This window comes from Limanda limanda, chromosome 17 (assembly GCF_963576545.1).
Source record: "Limanda limanda chromosome 17, fLimLim1.1, whole genome shotgun sequence".
Lineage (NCBI taxonomy): Eukaryota > Metazoa > Chordata > Actinopteri > Pleuronectiformes > Pleuronectidae > Limanda > Limanda limanda.
Window position 1 is genome coordinate 24,505,123 of NC_083652.1, and position 19,549 is coordinate 24,524,671.

The 19,549-nt window shown below is 47.9% G+C and overlaps 2 protein-coding genes across 4 annotated transcripts; both read right to left on the reverse strand.

Moving 5' to 3' along the window:
* Positions 1-81: 81 nt before the first annotated feature.
* med15 (mediator complex subunit 15) lies at positions 82-14,497 on the reverse strand. Of its 3 annotated transcripts, none has more exons than XM_061090685.1 (18): positions 14,363-14,497; positions 12,730-12,817; positions 12,510-12,561; positions 11,338-11,361; positions 11,053-11,217; positions 10,540-10,883; positions 9,909-10,265; positions 9,284-9,424; positions 7,225-7,350; positions 7,004-7,122; positions 6,803-6,930; positions 5,729-5,863; positions 5,568-5,631; positions 5,424-5,490; positions 5,168-5,325; positions 4,916-5,082; positions 4,127-4,225; positions 82-486 (listed from the first exon to the last, which is right to left on the reverse strand). In XM_061090685.1, the coding sequence occupies exons 1-18, from the start codon at positions 14,428-14,430 to the stop codon at positions 350-352; spliced, it is 2,439 nt and encodes an 812-aa protein (XP_060946668.1). In that variant the 5' UTR covers positions 14,431-14,497; the 3' UTR covers positions 82-349. The 3 variants fall into 3 exon arrangements, with proteins under 3 accessions (XP_060946668.1, XP_060946667.1, XP_060946669.1); XM_061090684.1 differs by having other exon boundaries at positions 9,284-9,427; XM_061090686.1 differs by lacking the exons at positions 12,730-12,817; positions 14,363-14,497 and having other exon boundaries at positions 9,284-9,427; positions 12,506-12,545.
* Positions 14,498-15,229: 732 nt separating this feature from the next.
* Positions 15,230-18,529, reverse strand: si:dkey-225f5.4 (uncharacterized). The gene is made up of 9 exons (XM_061089922.1): positions 18,471-18,529; positions 18,170-18,266; positions 17,149-17,272; positions 16,875-17,032; positions 16,501-16,643; positions 16,103-16,280; positions 15,894-16,033; positions 15,567-15,729; positions 15,230-15,392 (listed from the first exon to the last, which is right to left on the reverse strand). Exons 1-9 carry the CDS (start codon positions 18,515-18,517, stop codon positions 15,327-15,329), a joined length of 1,116 nt encoding a protein of 371 aa, XP_060945905.1. The 5' UTR covers positions 18,518-18,529; the 3' UTR covers positions 15,230-15,326.
* Between the last annotated feature and the right edge of the window lie 1,020 nt (positions 18,530-19,549).

The window sequence follows — 19,549 nt, forward strand, 5'->3', positions numbered from 1 at the left end:
ACTGAGTTTTAACTGGATTGAATCTGCTGCTTCAACACATCGTTGCCCCCTAGTGGCAGGAAATTCAAACTGACTCCAGGATAAAAAAGAAACCTTTTTATTCATGAAACAACAAAACTAGTTTTATTTTGAAAACCAAAGCAAAAAGAAAAAATACTTTTGATACAAAACTCCACTTGGTGGATCCGGTTGGATTCTGAAGCTTCAGTCCGACACGTCCACGTGTTGGAGATCACATGACACACGAGGAGTCGCAACCAGTCTGTTTCCCGGAGGATCCAGAAGTTCTGATGCGGGCCCTGGACCCCGGGCGGCCTGTGGGCGGGGGCCTGGTGCTGTGGGCGGGGCCTCAGGCTGCAGACAGGCAGGCCTGGCGGACGCTCTGAGCCCAGGTGCTGAGCAGCTCCGTCACAGAGTGCTTGTCCGGGAGCTGCAGCAGCTTGGACGTCATGTTCCTGTGCACCGTCTGCAGGAAGCTGTTCACACCTGGGACACAAGCGCACAGATCAACATTCATCTCAGATGGATATATATATATATGTATAATATATATATATATATATATATATATATATATATATATATGTATAATATATATATATATATATGGAAAAACAGCTGTCGTTTATAGATATAAACGCTGCTGAAAACAATGAAGGGAACAGATCACAGGTCAAAGTTCAACTCAGAAGAAACTGTTCATCTGATTTAATGCAAATCAAAGTAACAGAAGCAGGAGGAGACAGGAGGAGACAGGAGGAGACAGGAGGAGGAGACAGGAGGAGACAGCAGGAGACAGCAGGAGACAGCAGGAGACAGGAGGAGACAGCAGGAGACAGCAGGAGACAGGAGGAGACAGGAGGAGACAGGAGGAGACAGCAGGAGGAGGAGGAGACAGCAGGAGGAGACAGCAGGAGACACCAGGAGACAGGAGGAGACAGCAGGAGACAGGAGGAGACAGGAGGAGACAGGAGGAGACAGCAGGAGGAGGAGGAGACAGCAGGAGGAGACAGCAGGAGACACCAGGAGACAGGAGGAGACAGGAGGAGAAAGCAGGAGACAGGAGGAGGAGGAGCAGGAGGAGACACCAAGAGACAGCAGGAGACAGGAGGAGACAGGAGGAGACAGGAGGAGACAGCAGGAGACAGGAGGAGAAAGCAGGAGACAGCAGGAGACAGGAGGAGACAGGAGGAGACAGGAGGAGACAGCAGGAGACAGCAGGAGACAGGAGGAGAAAGCAGGAGACAGCAGGAGACAGGAGGAGACAGGAGGAGACAGCAGGAGACAGGAGGAGAAAGCAGGAGACAGCAGGAGACAGGAGGAGACAGGAGGAGACAGGAGGAGACAGCAGGAGACAGGAGGAGACAGCAGGAGACAGGAGGAGACAGCAGGAGACAGGAGGAGACAGGAGGAGACAGGAGGAGACAGGAGGAGACAGGAGGAGACACCAGGAGACAGCAGGAGGAGCAGCAGGAGACAGGAGGAGGAGCAGCAGGAGGAGACAGCAGGAGACAGCAGGAGACAGCAGGAGACAGGAGGAGACAGCAGGAGACAGGAGGAGACAGGAGGAGACACCAGGAGACAACAGGAGACAGCAGGAGACAGGAGGAGACAGGAGGAGACAGCAGGAGACACGAGGAGACAGGAGGAGACAGCAGGAGACAGCAGGAGACACCAGGAGACACGAGGAGACACGAGGAGACAGCAGGAGACAGCAGGAGACAGGAGGAGACAGGAGGAGACAGCAGGAGACAGCAGGAGACAGGAGGAGACAGGAGGAGACAGGAGGAGACAGCAGGAGACAGGAGGAGACAGCAGGAGACAGCAGGAGACAGGAGGAGACAGGAGGAGACAGCAGGAGACAGGAGGAGACAGCAGGAGACAGGAGGAGACAGCAGGAGACAGGAGGAGACACCAGGAGACAGCAGGAGGAGCAGCAGAAGACAGGAGGAGGAGCAGCAGGAGGAGACAGCAGGAGACAGCAGGAGACAGCAGGAGACAGGAGGAGACAGCAGGAGACAGGAGGAGACAGCAGGAGACAGGAGGAGACACCAGGAGACAACAGGAGACAGCAGGAGACAGGAGGAGACAGGAGGAGACAGCAGGAGACACGAGGAGACAGGAGGAGACAGCAGGAGACAGCAGGAGACACCAGGAGACAGGAGGAGACAGGAGGAGACAGCAGGAGACAGCAGGAGACAGGAGGAGACAGGAGGAGACAGGAGGAGACAGCAGGAGACAGGAGGAGACAGCAGGAGACAGGAGGAGACAGCAGGAGACAGGAGGAGACAGCAGGAGACACCAGGAGACACGAGAAGACAGGAGGAGACAGCAGGAGACAGGAGGAGACAGCAGGAGACAACAGGAGACAGCAGGAGACAGGAGGAGACAGCAGGAGACAGGAGGAGACAGCAGGAGACAGGAGGAGACAGCAGGAGACAGCAGGAGACAGGAGGAGACAGCAGGAGACAGGAGGAGACAGCAGGAGACACGAGGAGACAGCAGGAGACAGCAGGAGACAGGAGGAGACAACAGGAGACAGCAGGAGACAGCAGGAGACAGGAGGAGACAGCAGGAGACAGGAGGAGACAGGAGGAGACAGGAGGAGACAAGATGAGACAGCAGGAGACAGCAGGAGACAGCAGGAGACAGCAGGAGACAGGAGGAGACAGCAGGAGACAGCAGGAGACAGCAGGAGACAGCAGGAGACAGGAGGAGACAGCAGGAGGCAGGAGGAGACAGCAGGAGACAGGAGGAGACAGCAGGAGACAGGAGGAGACAGCAGGAGACAGCAGGAGGAGACAGCAGGAGACAGGAGGAGACAGCAGGAGACAGGAGGAGACAGCAGGAGACACCAGGAGACACGAGGAGACAGGAGGAGACAGCAGGAGACAGGAGGAGACAGCAGGAGACAGCAGGAGACAGGAGGAGACAGCAGGAGACAGCAGGAGACAGGAGGAGACAGGAGGAGACAGCAGGAGACAGGAGGAGACAGGAGGAGACAGCAGGAGACACGAGGAGACAGGAGGAGACAGCAGGAGACAGCAGGAGACAGGAGGAGACAGCAGGAGACAGGAGGAGACAGCAGGAGACAGCAGGAGACACGAGGAGACAGGAGGAGACAGCAGGAGACAGCAGGAGACAGCAGGAGACAGCAGGAGACAGGAGGAGACAGGAGGAGACAGCAGGAGACAGGAGGAGACAGCAGGAGACAGCAGGAGACACGAGGAGACAGGAGGAGACAGGAGGAGACAGCAGGAGACAGCAGGAGACACGAGGAGACAGGAGGAGACAGGAGGAGACAGCAGGAGACAGCAGGAGACAGCAGGAGACACGAGGAGACAGCAGGAGACAGCAGGAGACACGAGGAGACAGCAGGAGACAGGAGGAGACAGCAGGAGACAGCAGGAGACAGCAGGAGACACGAGGAGACAGGAGGAGACAGCAGGAGACAGCAGGAGACAGGAGGAGACAGCAGGAGACAGGAGGAGACAGGAGGAGACAGCAGGAGACAGGAGGAGACAGGAGGAGACAGCAGGAGACACGAGGAGACAGGAGGAGACAGCAGGAGACAGCAGGAGACAGGAGGAGACAGCAGGAGACAGGAGGAGACAGCAGGAGACAGCAGGAGACACGAGGAGACAGGAGGAGACAGCAGGAGACAGCAGGAGACAGCAGGAGACAGGAGGAGACAGGAGGAGACAGCAGGAGACAGGAGGAGACAGCAGGAGACAGCAGGAGACACGAGGAGACAGGAGGAGACAGGAGGAGACAGCAGGAGACAGCAGGAGACACGAGGAGACAGGAGGAGACAGGAGGAGACAGCAGGAGACAGCAGGAGACACGAGGAGACAGCAGGAGACAGCAGGAGACACGAGGAGACAGCAGGAGACAGGAGGAGACAGCAGGAGACAGCAGGAGACAGCAGGAGACACGAGGAGACAGGAGGAGACAGCAGGAGACAGGAGGAGACAGGAGGAGACAGCAGGAGACACGAGGAGACAGCAGGAGACAGCAGGAGACAGCAGGAGACAGCAGGAGACAGCAGGAGACAGCAGGAGACAGTGTGTTATATCTATAAAAGGGAAGTTGGGTGTGACAGCGTGAGGAGGGGGCGTGGCCTCACCGTACAGCTCGCCGTCGTCGGCCCAGTGCGGACTCTGCTCGGGATAATCCGCCGGCACGCTGAGCTGCAGGGGGGGCACGCTGGGCAGGTTCTTATCATCTGACAACACAACAAACATATCAACACAACAAACATATTAACACAACAAACATATTAACACAACAAACATATTAACACAACAAACATATTAACACAACAAACATATTAACACAACAAACATATTCACACAACAAACATATTCACACAACAAACATATTCACACAAACTGTCAACATGTGACTCATGCTACCGCGGTACCTCACGTTACAAACTATACGATTCTTTATTAAAACAGCAGCAATCAGAACATCTGTAAAATGATGCGACTCATTCTTATGAATGATTCTCCTCAGTTGTAGTTTAACCACACAACGATGTTTTCATATATTCAGATACGGACATGAGGCCCACAGAGCCGTGTAGAATCAATGCTATGATGTCACCATGAAGATGTCATTAATATCTTGCTGTGGGTTAATATTAATATGAATACCATTTGTTGATTGTTCAAACAGCTGGTTGAAGAGAACCTGACAGATGTTTGATTTATTACTTTCATAGATCGATGTACCAGTATCGTGAGTATCAGGTATCGTGATTTGGCAGATATATTATCAAAGTCATAATTTTGGTATGGTGACAACCCTCGCCCGCCCCCTGGTCCCGCCCCCTGGTCCCGCCCCCTGGTCCTGCCCCTGGTCCCGCCCCCTGGTCCCGCCCCCTGGCCCCGCCCCCTGGTCGGCGTCTCACCCAGCTTGCAGATGAGGTGCACCGTGCCGTTGTTGCTGCAGAACGACGGATCCAAGCTGACCAGGAACTTCACGTCCAGCCGCGCCACCTCGCCCTGCAGGATGTTGGGGATGGTCGCCCGCTCCTCGTCCTCGTGCTTCCTCTTCCTCACGCAGACGCCGGGGCCCCTGAGGGACAGAAGAGCAGCCGATGACACGCGTGGTTCGGTCCAACACTAGGTGGCGCTGGACGCGCCGTGCCGTGTGAACCTACACGATGTGCGGGCCGTGGATGGCGGTCATGGCGGGGGCGAAGGTTCTGTACAGCGAGTGGTTGAAGACCGGCGAGCGGATGTTGGCCATGACGGCGTCGAGCAGCGGCTGACACAGGTATTGCTGCTTGGTGGCCACGGGCGGCGGGGGGGGGGTCGGCTGAAACAACAGGAAGACGGCGTTCGGACGTCAACACGTTACAATCATCACGAGTCTCAGAACACGTGCGACACAGAACCAGAGAACAGACTTCTCACCACGGCCATGTCGTTCTTCAGCTTCTCTAAAGCGATTTCACATTTCTGGAGCGTCCTCAGAGGACACCTGCAGGTCAGAGGTCAGAGGTCAGGGGTCAGAGGTCAGAGGTCAGCGTGGGGAGTCGTGGACCTGCGGGTCGTTACCTGGTGTTTGGATCCGTCAGGATGTTCAGTAAACTCTTCATCTTGCTCAGGTCCTTCTTCCTGTCTGTGGACACAAAGCGTTCGTCAGAAATGAAAACATCAGGTTTCCCTGCGGCGGCGGCGGTGGCGGCGGCGGCGGCGGCGGCAGCAGCGAGCTTCACCTTCGTTCTTGTCGATCTTGTTGATCATCCGGCGCAGAGGCTCGATGTACTTGGACAGCTGCTTGAGTTTCTCCATGTACTGCTGGTCCTCCAGGGACGAGGCGCCGGCAGGACTCATCACTGAGCTGGGGTTCCCTGAGGACAGGGGGGGGTGAGAGGACAGGGGGGGGGTGAGAGGACAGGGGGGGGAGGGGTGAGAGGACAGGGGGGGGACGGGTGAGAGGACAGGGGGGGGACGGGTGAGAGGACAGGGGGGGGGAGGAAACCAGGAAATGTTTTTCAATTTCATTAGTGTGTGTGTGTGTGTGTGTGTGTGTGTGTGTGTGTGTGTGTGTGTGTGTGTGTGTGTGTGTGTGTGTGTGTGTGTGTGTGTGTGTGTGTCTATGACCTCTACCTGGACTTAGCCTTCCTTGACAAGTTGACCAAATACCCATTGTTGCTAACATGAGAGACCCAGGCTCTACATGTAAACTGGTAGTATTGATATTTGGAAGTCTGGGGCGTGTCCATAAACTCTCCGTCAGTGGACTACGACTGAACCTTTGACCTTTGACCTTTGACCTTTGGCAGGACTTAGTAAGAGACGATCTCAACAACTATCAAAGTTCTGCTCTGTATCAGCTGCTGCAGGTGGTCTCGCTGTTTGGCGTCGGAGATGTTTCTTGTTCCCATGAGTCACTGAGATGTGTCCAACCTCTGAGAAATGTTTGAATCCTTTTTATATTCGAATATGATTGGTGGATTCAAATAAATTATTTAAATGTGTTTGTGTGTGTGTGTGTGTGTGTGTGTGTGTGTGTGTGTGTGTGTGTGTGTGTGTGTGTGTGTGTGTGGTGTGTGTGGTGTTTGTGTGTGTGTGTGTGTGTGTGTGTGTGTGTGTGTGTGTGATGTGTGTGGTGTGTGTGGTGTTTGTGTGTGTGTGTGTGTGTGTGTGTGTGTGTGTGTGTGTGTGTGTGTGTGTGTGTGTGTGTGTGTGTGTGTGTGTGTGTGTGGGAGTGTTTGTGGTGTGTGTGGTGTGTGTGGTGTTTGTGTGTGTGTGTGTGTGTGTGTGTGTGTGTGTGTGTGTGTGTGTACCTGGAGTGTTGAGGGGTCCAGGGGACGGGACTCCGTAGTTCTGGGGGGTGCGGGCGTTGGCAGGGCTCTGGGAGGGCTGGGGGGAGGGGCTTGGCTGGAAGCCGCCTGGCGACGGCGTGGGCCCAGAGCTGAGGAGCAGGAAAGGTTTTAACTTTCAGATTCGATGTTTGTACCTGAACTCGTCTCGACTCCGCCCCTCACCTGACTGAGTTGGGCTGTGAGGAGGGGGGCTGCGGGGACGGCTGAGGGGGGGGGGGCATCGACTGCGGCGTCTGGACCTGAACAGGTGACGGTGATGACATCACTGAATGCTGCTGCACCTGGAGACAGATGAGCCTTCATCTTTAGAAACAGTCACTGGTGGTTCACGTTGATGTGGTGATGATGCAACATGGTGCGTCCGTCACATTGTGAATAAATACCTGTGACATCTGCTGACTTCCTGCGGCTGCTGCGGCGGCGGCGGCTGCAGCGTTTGGAGGCGGGACGGACGGGTTGAGGGCGGCTCTCGGTAACCGGTTTGGAATCGGAAGCCCAGGACGAACCAGCTGAGGAGAAGACACAACTCCACAGGTGAGGAGACTCAGGAGATTCAGGAGGTTTCTGATCCGAGTCCCAAGCTTCATGGTTTATTGTTTCCTTGGATCTGGTTGTTCTGGTTTCACTTTGTAATTTAGAGTCGAAAGAAGTCAGTCTGACAAACGTACGTCCTGTCGTCCTCACCTACGTGGGAGGAGTCTACCTATACTTGACTCTGATTGGTTTGTAGACGTGTCTGACGATAGTAGGGGTGGGAACTGGCAAAAATGTGACGATTCAATAGTATTGTGATATTTGGGCCACAATTCAATAGTATTGCGATTAGATTCTGCGATTTATTGTGATTCATGTCCCCCATATTATTCAAAGGCATTACAAAAAATGAGGAAAATAAGACTGCTCAACTCACTTCAAATGTCACATTTAATTCTGTGAACAACATTGTCTTCTACACATTAACTGAAGTGCAAAAACTTTGTCCTTGAACATTCAGGACACAGGACCTTTGTAATTATTTTCTGAACAGGAGACCTCTCACATGAACACTGAGCTCCCAGCACATAACTTATGATTATTTAAATACAGTAACATAAAGCAGACATAATAGAGTAACATAAACCTGAGAATAATCATATAAATAAGAGTAACCTAGAGCTTCAATCAAATTGAGAAAAATAGACAAATGTGTTCTACTAGAGTCCAGTCCAGTTGCTGCAAGGTCATGACCCAAAATGTTAAATTCATTTGGGAATATTGTCATTTTTGTTCAGAAAAAGGAGTTGGTCAACATGCTCAGATGTTAAAGTTCCTCTGGAACGTTTCTATATCTCCTGCAGTGGAGAACATCCTCTCCACATACACACTAGGTATCTTTTAAACTCTGAAACTCTCCTCGTCATGCTTTGCCAGCCGGGGGCTGTTACATATATAATTGTAAATAAAGTATAAAATAAAAAAAATAAAAAAATAAATAATAATAATTGCAATACCATGTGCTACAGTATCGAAATGATCGCGGGCGCAAAATATCGCGATACTGAACGGAATCGATTTTTTTCCCCACCACTAGAGGGTAGTAGGCTCTATGTCGCATGTGGTTGCCTGGTAACTGTTAATTATTAATTATTATTTAGAATTAATAGAAGAACAAGATGTGTAGATGAAAGTGGGTTCCCGTGAGTTTCAGGGTGTTGCTCAAGGAACTGATGTGCATGGCTTCCTCTGAGACAGAGGTCTCACGCCAGGGGTCACGCCAGGGGTCACGCCAGGGGTCACGCCAGGGGTCACGCCAGGGGTCACGCCAGGGGTCAGGGACTGAGATGGAGACAGGAGGCCTGGCGACCCTGATCATACATCATAGAGGCTGATTGATAACCTTTGTTACTCTTCAGGAAAAGCTTGTAATGTTTTTATTTATTTTTTTTATTTAAGCCTCGGAAGACACATTGAGGGATAAGACCCTCATTTTCAATGTATAAAAGTGTTGTTTCTCCTCTAAGTTTTTGCTCATTGTATAATATATTTTCCATGATTTGCAACTTGGGTCCATCTGCAGATTCAAATTAACTTACAGAAAGATAATTGTATAACTCTGTCCTTGAAATTTCTACACCATTACATTATGATGTCTTCTATTGTTTGATTCTGTCTCTCCTTCTACAAGAACAATTCTTTTATTCCGTCTTTGTGATCTCTGTGCAGACGACTTTGTCTTCAGAGGTTGTGTTTTAATATGTGAATGATTTCCTTTTTCAAACTTGTTGTTTGAATCTGTTCATATTTGGGAAGCGATGGTGTCGGCTGCTTTCAAAGTGGATGACGTGGTCGTCACTACGGCTCGATGCTGGTTTTTGTTACTGCTAACATACGTTAGAAAGGTGTTCACACAGACGCAGCACCCACACAATGTTCTGGTGTTTGTGTTGAACGAGAGCAGCTCACCTGTCCAGGTCCACCGCCGCCGCCGGCTGCAGCGGCTGCAGCAGCGGCGAGCTGCGCCTGCGCTGCGGCCTGCTGGGCTTGCTGCGCCGCCTGCTGCGCCTGCTGGACCTGCTGCTGCTGCTGCTGCAGGGCTGCACGCGCCTGCTTTGACACACACAGGAAGCCAGGCATGCAAGCAGAGGGATGCGTGAGCAACACTACGTCATGTCTGAAGACAGCTGTGATTGAGGGAAACACTGATTCTTCTACATTCATCAGCACTGACCTGAAATCTGCTGAGCTCTCACTGTGTGTAACTGATTTCTGTGAAATTAGGCCCGGCTTCATTTAGCACGATGAGCCTCAGAGACTGAGTGAAGGTAACTGACCTCAAAAGACCTGGTTTTGAGATGAGTGACAAGTCGTTTCAACTGGACTGAAGCAGTGGGAACATGAGGGCAGCTCAGGAACACACAGGTGAGCGAAGCGGTCAGGGGGAAGAAGGAGGATTTTTTGATTTGGTCCCTGCTTTTGCAATTAACAGTGAGAGGGTGTCATGGTGGTCTCATTGACTGATGTCTAAGCAAAGCAGAGTTAGTGTTTCAGCCTCTGATCTGCCAACGTGCAGACCTCCACTCAGCCTCACCTGGAAGGCCTGGATCTTGAGCTGGTGCTGCTGCTGCTGCTGCTGACTCAGCGAGTTGTTTGGAACGTGCTGAGCAGACGTCATCTGTCCGGGCATAGACTGAGTCCCCATGCCAGGCTGCTGCTGCTGCTGCTGCTGCTGCTGCTGCTGCTGCGGGTGAGGAGGTATCTGACCTGGCTGCGGCTGCCCCTGGGCCTGAGCCTGCTGCTGCTGCTGCTGATGAACCATTTGCTGAATGGACTGAGCTTGAGCTTGAGCTTGAGCCTGAGCCTGAGCCTGAGCTTGAGCCTGAGCATGTTGCTGCTGGAGCTGCAGCTGCACCATCTGCTGCTGCTGCTGAATCCTCGTCTGGTGCATCTTCAGGCACAGGAAGCAAACATGGGGGTGAAGGGTGAACATGTATCTTATCACAGAGTTCTAGACAGAAAAACATTGGAATCGGTTCATTCCAGAGAATATGATTTTCAGTAACTTAACTTTCTGGACCTAAAATCAACGGTAGTTTTTATAAACACTTTACCCAGAATCCCCGACAGTAAATCCACCTGCAGCTCTGTAGTTTCTTGGCCAGAGGAACGAGCAGCGCTGATTAAAAACAGTGAAACGTTGAAGCTGAATAGAAATAAAATACCTGGTTCTGCTGCTGCTGATTCTGGGCCTGCTGCTGATTCTGGTGCTGCTGTTGGAGTTGCTGGTTCTGGTGGTGCTGTTGCTGCTGTTGCTGCTGCTGCTGCTGCTGCTGTTGCTGCTGCTGCTGCTGCTGCTGTTGCTGCAGCTGCTGCTGCACCCTCAGCTGCTGCTGCACCTGAAACTGCTGCTGGATGGCAGCGTTTTGCTGCTGCTGCTGCTGCTGCTGCATGGCATTCTGCTGCTGCTGCTGCTGCTGCTGCTGCTGGAACTGCTGGAACTGGATGGACTGTTGCTGCTGCTGCGTCTGCACCATCTGCTGCATCGGCATTTGGCCTGGACCCCCGACTGCAGAGGGAGCGAGACAGAGATGAGGATCTGAGTCTCACACACTCAATGTGCTACAGCGGAGACTCAGAGTAGGACCAGCTCTGAAAGCAGAACAAGCAGCTGAGCAGCTTCCATCTGAAGATGTGAATTCACAGCAAACACACACCACATGAGGAAACACACTCACTGGATTGTGGGTTTCCAGCCACCCCTGCCATGGCATGCTGGCCTATCTGCATCGGCCCCATGGGCCCCATGCCACCCCCTGGAGGGCCGGGGGGGCGAGGCCCCATACCAATGGTGCCCGGAACCCCTCCCACCCCAGTCAGGTTAGTCAGGGTGTTCATGGGATCTAGCAAAAGGGTAGAAACAGATAATATTATGCAGCTCCAACATGCACAGCAGATATAATGAACACCATGAGTGTGGAAGAGAGAGAGGACAGAACAGACCAAAAACTAAATGCACTTACCTGAAACTCCAAGAGTCTTCTTGTCTGTGAAGAAGACACGAGTCATTAGTAACTACACCACTGGTTAAAGGCGTCCTCATTTCTGGATGGATCCAGCTTCAATGTCTCATTACACAGATTTGTTCTGGGACCCAGCGGTTGGGCTCTAGTCTGTTTTCATAAGGGTGTTCCGATCAGGACTTTTGCGGTCGATCACCAATCGTATGAAGAATATGCGAGGAACATGTGAGGAACATGTCAGCAACATGTGAGGAACACGACAGGAACATGTGAGGAACATGTGAGGAACATGTCAGCAACATGTGAGGAACACGACAGGAACATGTGAGGAACACGTCAGGAACATGTCAGCAACATGTCAGCAACATGTGAGGAACACGACAGGAACATGTGAGGAACACGTCAGGAACATGTCAGCAACATGTCAGCAACATGTGAGGAGCATGTTATTAACATGTAAGGAACATGTGAGGAACATGTCAGCAACATGTGCGGAACACGACAGGAACATGTGAGGAACACGTCAGGAACATGTAAGGAACATGTGAGGAACATGTCAGCAACATGTGCGGAACACGACAGGAACATGTGAGGAACACGTCAGGAACATGTAAGGAACATGTGAGGAACATGTCAGCAACATGTGAGGAACACGACAGGAACATGTCAGCAACATGTTCCTCGCATGTTGCTGACATGTTTCTCACATGTTCCTTGAACATGTGAGGAACACGACAGGAACATGTGAGGAACATGTCGGGAACATGTGAGGACCATGTTATTAACATGTAAGGAACATGTGAGGAACATTTGAGAAACATGTCAGACTAAAGTTCAGGTCTTAAAACAGCAATAATAACAATAACACATCTCTTGTTCATGATAAAATGTTGAAGGATGACATCCAGTAATCGCTGCATGTTCCATTCAATTTGGTAATTTTACATTTTTCAGACTGGGTCCTGTTTCAGTTCATCTAGAACCAGTATGATTCATTAAAAGATCGGATTTTTAGGACAACTTTTAGTTGTGGTTAGGCACTTTACAGATAATCTTTTGAGTTTTCAGACTTTTCATATCAGCCTTGGTTATAAGGTGAAGAATGAACGGTTAGTCAACACATGTATATGATGATAGATGATGATGCTTGAGACCTCAGGTCAAATACCTACGGATGTCTCTGAAGTGTATGATCAGCCTCGCCACCAGAGACAAATACTCCTCCTGAAATAGAGCAACACACATTTACACCTTCAGAAATAAGATATGGAGAATCATTCAGATATCACATGAGCCCACTGAAGTCCAAATAGATCAGACCTGAATGTAAAACCTTGTTCAGAGGCATAAGACGGATTTACATTGTACATTGTATATACTGTTATTACTCACTCTGGATTTGGCTTTGACATAAACGTGGTTCTCCATGTCGTTGCTGGACTTGGTGTGAGCAGTTCCTGCTTTCCTCATGGCCTCCTCTCTGCAAGGAGCCACAGACATGTGACCCAGGAGCAGTATATACAGATATAAAGATGATCACTGACTGTATATAAAGATGATCACTGACTGTATATAAAGAGGTTCAGTGACTGAATATAAAGATGATCAGTGACTGTACATAAAGATTATCAGTGACTGTATATAAAGATGATCACTGACTGTATATAAAGAGGTTCAGTGACTGTATATAAAGATGATCACTGACTGTATATAAAGATGATCACTGACTGTATATAAAGAGGTTCAGTGACTGTATATAAAGAGGTTCAGTGACTGTATATAAAGATGATCAGTGACTGTATATAAAGATGATCAGTGACTGTATATAAAGAGGTTCAGTGACTGTATATAAAGATGATCAGTGACTGTATATAAAGATGATCAGTGACTGTATATAAAGATGATCACTGACTGTATATAAAGAGGTTCAGTGACTGTATATAAAGATGATGACTGACTGTATATAAAGATGATCACTGACTGTATATAAAGATGATCACTGACTGTATATAAAGATGATCACTGACTGAATATAAAGATGATCACTGACTGTATATAAAGAGGATCAGTGACTGTATATAAAGATGATCAGTGACTGTATATAAAGATGATCACTGACTGTATAGAAAGATGATCAGTGACTGTATATAAAGAGGATCAGTGACTGTATATAAAGATGATGACTGACTGTATATAAAGATGATCAGTGACTGTATATAAAGATGATCAGTGACTGTATATAAAGATGATCACTGATTGGATATAAAGATGATCACTGATTGTATATAAAGATGATCAGTAACTGTATATAAAGATGATCAGTAACTGTATATAAAGATGATCACTGACTGTATATAAAGATGATCAGTGACTGTATATAAAGATGATCACTGACTGTATATGAAGATGATCACTGACTGTATATAAAGATGATCAGTGACTGTATATAAAGATGATCACTGACTGTATATAAAGATGATCACTGACTGGATATAAAGATGATCAGTGACTGTATTTAAAGATGATCACTGATTGTATATAAAGATGATCAGTAACTGTATATAAAGATGATCAGTAACTGTATATGAAGATGATCAGTAACTGTATATAAAGATGATCACTGACTGTATATAAAGATGATCACTGACTGTATATGAAGATGATCACTGACTGTATATAAAGATTATATATACAGATGCTCAGGAAGTTCCTATAACAACACAAATCAAGCAGCTTATAACTATGAGGTATCTTGTTGTTTAGCATGAATGTGAATCATTAAATAACGATATAAACTGTAAAAGATGCTGTTACTGATGTAGTTTTATCAATATGATAAACTCCTGTTGTAATAATACATTATGATACTGTGCTGTATATAAAGCGCAGTCTTTTCTCAACTCGTTCTAACCCTAACCCGGGTCGACGCTCTGACGTGACGCTGTGCGCAGCCGTGCTAATGCTAGCTTAGCTTAACCCTGTTAGCCGCAGCTAAGCTAACGGAAGAAGAAGCAGAAAACCTCACATCTGAGCCACGACTTTCTGTCTGAACTGCGGACTCCTCCAGTCGCTGTCCGGACCCGTCACCTCCATCTTCTGTCTTCTTTCTTCTCCTCGGACCTGCGGCTGCGGGCTCGCTTCCGCTCTGGGTAAGATGGCGGCTGACAGCGCCGCCTGCAGGACGCCTGCTTCCGTCTTCTTCTTCTTTGAGGTTTCATTGGCGGCTGGCAAACAAAGACTTGGCCTACTACCGCCACCAGCTGGTGTGGAGGGTAGATCGAGATCTCTTTTAATTATATTCTCTGTATTCGCATTAAACTACCGTACATGACACAGGTCAGCTGAAATGTCGTCAGACACATAATAATCTGGACCAAAGAATGTTGTCCCTGTTGACCTTTTGACCCAAGAACCCAACACTGGAATCCCTGAATCACTTCAAATAGTTTTGTGTAAGTTAAAGTGTGTTTGTGTAACAAAGTGTTTCATTGTATTCAGATGTTTATTCATCAGATTGTTGTTGTTTTATAATCATAAACATTGTGACACTGAGGGAGTCGATGGTTTCACAGGTTACACCGCCAAAATAAGAGTTTGAGTCCTTGGGAGTGGTGGTCTCTGATGTCGTCCCCTATCGACCTCCATCAGTTTCCTTCAGTTTCCTTCTGTAACAGTGATTCTCTACAAACAGGAATTAAATTCAGCTGCTTTGATTTTAAATGAACAGGAGCTGATACCAGCGGATATAAAAAATACTTCAATTCAATGTTCTGTTATACATAATATACATATATTTAAAAGTCTATATAAGTTTTCTTATGAACTGAAATAATTATTAAGATGAGAATGAAATAAGAATAAAACACAGCTGCTGCTTACGATTTCCCTCAAACTTTATTTACACATTAATATAACATAACAGGTCACATGACAAAGCCACATCAACACACAGACCTCTAGTGGACACATGAAGAAATAAACATCGTCCATCAGATGAGAGGACAAGTAGAGAGAAAGATCAACCAGTCCCTGAGACGGAGGACGGGTTTCTGAGGCTGAGTGAGAGACAGAGACAGAAAGACATTAGTCCAGTTTTACAGGAATGTGATTTTGTATTTTGAGTCAGTGTGAACAAAAAGAATCTGAGACTTTCAGAATAAAAGTCGTATGAAGGACATAATGTTTTCCATGTGTGAGTGATGATCAGGTGTGTGTTGGTGCCTTGTTACCTTCAGTCCACACATGTCCACAGGTCGTCCGTCCCTCTGCACCGACAACAGCTGAGCTCTTCCGTTGCCCGGGTAACCCTCCTCCACCTCCAGGTGACAAACCACCGACGACGACTTCAGGAAGATCAACTGACGCTGAGCAGGACGCCAGTCGATGGCAAAACTGACACGCACAAAATGTTACTGAGTCTGATTACACAGTAATATATACACACCATGTTAAACACAGTCTATATGTGCAGTTATAAACAGTCTATATACAAACAAATTCAGTCTGTGTATAAAGAGGCTCAGAGGCTGTACTGGTGTTGATTGATCAGGATTCACCTGGACCTCAGGACCTGGACCTCCGACAGCAGCTCAGCTTGACCCACGTAACACTGCATCACCTCCAGCAGGGCGGCGCGCAGCTGCGCCCGTTTGCCCGAGGAACAGTCCTCCACCAGACCGGCCGTCCCCTCGTCCACCTGCAGAACCAATCAGCTGTCAGATCAGGGGATCGGGGGGGGCAGGTGATCCATCGTGTCTCCAGGTACCTGAAGTCTGAAACGGTCGTCCACACTCCAGCTGACTGACAGCTTCAGCGGCTCCAGCTCATTGGACGACAGGTCAGATGAGGGGCGTGGCCTGAGCTCTACGCACAGCTCTGATTGGCTGACGGACAGCAGTTTGATCTGCATGACGCTCTGCGCTGCAGAGACGTGCTCCTGCAGCCTGACCGGGAACAATAACAACACATTTCTAAGATTTTATCCTTAAAAAAACCCCAAACTTTTCAGTTTTTGAAGTTTTAAAGAGTATCGAGGGTTTAAAAAGAACTCTGGGACTATAGTGACTGCTTCTGATTGGTTCTGAGTAAACAGGCCAACAGGAAGTAGCGTTAGCGACCAATCACAAGGCCCAAATGAGGGTCACATGACCTGACCACACTTACTCGTCTCTAAGACGCTTCCAGTGGATCAGCTGACTGGCCACCGCCTCTGACTCCACCCTCAGCTTGGTCAGCTGACGATCACATGACTGCAATGCATTCTGGGCCTTCAGCAAAGACTCCTCCACCTGTTTATACATCTGCTCCTGAGGGAGACGAGGAGGATGAGGAAGAGAGGATGAGAAGAGGAGGATGAGGAGAGTGAATAGTTTTTGTTCAGTTTGCGTCTCATGCAGCAGAAGCTCTGTGATTGGATGTTTCTTGAGTTGTAGTTAACCGTAGTCTGAATGAACTCACAACTATTTAGTGACGCCATGGCAACCAACTTACTCTAACTATAACACCCTAGCAACCATTCAGCAGTGGTTTGTGTGTACCTTGCTGTGCAGCTGTTGGACCAGCTGTGTGAGTGTGTGTCGTCTATTGTGTATCTGTTGGACTCTGTCCTGCAGCGATCTGAGCAGAGTCTCCGTCTCCTCCACCCCCGACCTGTAGTCCACCTTCAGAGCCTTCCACCTTCCTCGAGCCCCGCCCTCTGACACACACACACACACAGACACACACACACACACACACACAGAGAGATCACGACTTCAGTACTTAAGTACACAATACATCTTTATGCGTGTGTTTATGTGTGTGTATGAATACCAGGCTGGGGGGGGCAGGGCTGTGTCACCAGTTGCTGGACAGACCCCAGACTCTCCAGTCGAGACATCATGGAGTCCAGGACAAAGAGCTGACGCCACAAAACCTTCTGAACACGCCGACTGTCCTACACACACAGACACACACACAGACACACACGTTTAAAAACATCATAACACAAACTGAGTCTGTTTTACACATGAGCTGTGTGACTCTTCTCTGGACATGTTGTGTAGTTGGTGTTTGTGTATCAGCAGCAGCAGGTTGTCGGGTCCGACTCGTTCAATCAGGAACATGTGGGAACATCCAGGCGAGGGGCGGAGCGTGTAGATCAGCAGGGGCGGGGCCTGTAGAGCAACAGGGGCGGGACATGACGTATAAACTCTGCTGTGGACAGATCCGTGTTGTTGTTTCCAGCTCCTCCACACGGCGTCGGCCTCATCACCAGAAGATCTGGAATCTCCTCGTGTTTCCAAGTGGACGTCTTCGTCTTCTACGTGTCCGGCTCCTCTTCTTCATCCTGAGATCTTTGTGTTCTTCAGTTTCACGTCACGTGTTAGAAACCTCGTCCACACGTCCACTCGCTCTCTGGGAAGCTTCCACACATCGTCCTGCTGGTTCCTCACATGGACTCTGACATGTTACACACATGTTACCACTAAGCTGCAGGAGAAGATCCAGAACATGTCCAGAGACACAGACTCACACATTTGTCCTCACATGTGAGGAACATGTGAGGAGCGTGTGAGGAACATGTGAGGAACATGAGAGGAACGTGTGAGGAGCGTGTGAGGAACATGTGAGGAACATGTGAGGAACATGAGAGGAACGTGTGAGGAACGTGTGAGGAACGTGTGAGGAACATGTGAGGAACATGAGAGGAACGTGTGAGGAGCGTGTGAGGAACGTGTGAGGAACATGTGAGGAACGTGTGAGGAGCGTGTGAGGAACGTGTGAGGAACATGTCAGTGGTTGAGTTTTTGTGTGAAAACAGCTTCAGATATGAATCAGTTATTCTTCTGACCGTCAGGTGAAGAACCATCATGGCTGCTTCAGCAGAGTCCGACTGATCCGAGTTCGCACGGAGATCCAGCAGAGACGAGTCACAGCTCTGCAACACACTGTAACACAACAGACACACAACGGCTTCGTGAGGAGAGTTACCTCGGTCGGTCTCTCAGCTAGCTCTAGCTCTTTAGCTTTAGCTCTTTCGCTCTAGCTCTTTAGCTTTAGCTCTTTCGCTCTAGCTTCAAACACGATTTTAAGTTAAACAACTTGAATGTTTTAAATCGTCTGCGAGGATTTTACGTTAGATAAAAACTTACGCTCGAACGTCCGCCATTTCTGTTTTGAAATCTGCGGCACGACTCATCTGATTGGTCGATTCACGATGACGTGTGGCCCCCCCCAGCCTTTCCCTCAGTGCCGCAGTAAGGATAGAAACGGGACTTCAAAATAAAAGACTCAAATCATTTAGATACAGAAGCAATGTTAAAGTTTTATTTGTGTTAAATTCATGATGATCACACATGTAAACGATAGTTTCATTTATACATTTTGATTAAATATCAGAAACAGAAGCATATACACATTTCCATATGAAATAAATACACGACTTATATTCAGTGCAAAAATGTAGCAGCTGATGAATCTTATCATATAATATAATAACTAAAATTATATAAATGTATCTCATCAGATTTACCAGATTAAAATAGGTGCAGTAGATTTAATAGATGCAGTAGATTTATTAGATTTATTAGATTTAATAGATTTAATAGATGCAGTAGATTAATAGATGCAGTAGTTTAATAGATTTAATAGATGCAGTAGATTTAAGAGATTAAATAGATGCAATAGATTTAATAGATTTAATAGATGCAGTAGATTAATAGATTTAATAGATGCAGTTGTTTAATAGATGCAGTAGATTTAATAGATTTAGTAGAATAATAGATGCATTAGCTTTAATAAATTTAATAGATGCAGTAGCTTTAATAGATGCAGTAGTTTAATAGATGCAGTAGATTTAATAGATTTAATAGATGCAGTAGCTTTAATAGATTTAATAGATTTAATAGATTTAATAGATGCAGTAGATTTAATAGATTTAATAGATGCAGTAGATTTAATAGATTTAATAGATGCAGTAGCTTAATAGAATTAATAGATTTAATAGATGCAGTAGATTTAATAGATGCAGTAGTTTAATATATTTAATATATGCAGTAGATTTAATAGATTTAATATATGCAGTAGTTTAATAGATGCAGTAGATTAATAGATTTAATAGATGCAGTTGTTTAATAGATGCAGTAGATTTAATAGATTTAGTAGAATAATAGATGCATTAGCTTTAATAAATTTAATATATGCAGTAGTTTAATAGATGCAGTAGATTTAA

Excerpts from the sequence above, each read along its gene's own strand:
- si:dkey-225f5.4 (XM_061089922.1), bottom strand. The coding sequence starts at position 18,517 with ATGAGTCGTGCCGCAGATTTCAAAACAGAAATGGCGGACGTTCGAGC. Across the intron at positions 17,033-17,148 it reads GCCCTGCCCCCCCCAGCCTG|AGGGCGGGGCTCGAGGAAGG; the intron begins GTATTCATACAC and ends TGTGTGTGTCAG. Across the intron at positions 15,393-15,566 it reads TGGACATGTGTGGACTGAAG|CCTCAGAAACCCGTCCTCCG; the intron begins GTAACAAGGCAC and ends TCTCTCACTCAG.
- med15 (XM_061090684.1), bottom strand. The coding sequence starts at position 14,430 with ATGGAGGTGACGGGTCCGGACAGCGACTGGAGGAGTCCGCAGTTCAGA. Across the intron at positions 7,123-7,224 it reads GAAGTCAGCAGATGTCACAG|GTGCAGCAGCATTCAGTGAT; the intron begins GTATTTATTCAC and ends ATCTGTCTCCAG. Across the intron at positions 5,632-5,728 it reads CAAGATCGACAAGAACGAAG|ACAGGAAGAAGGACCTGAGC; the intron begins GTGAAGCTCGCT and ends TTGTGTCCACAG.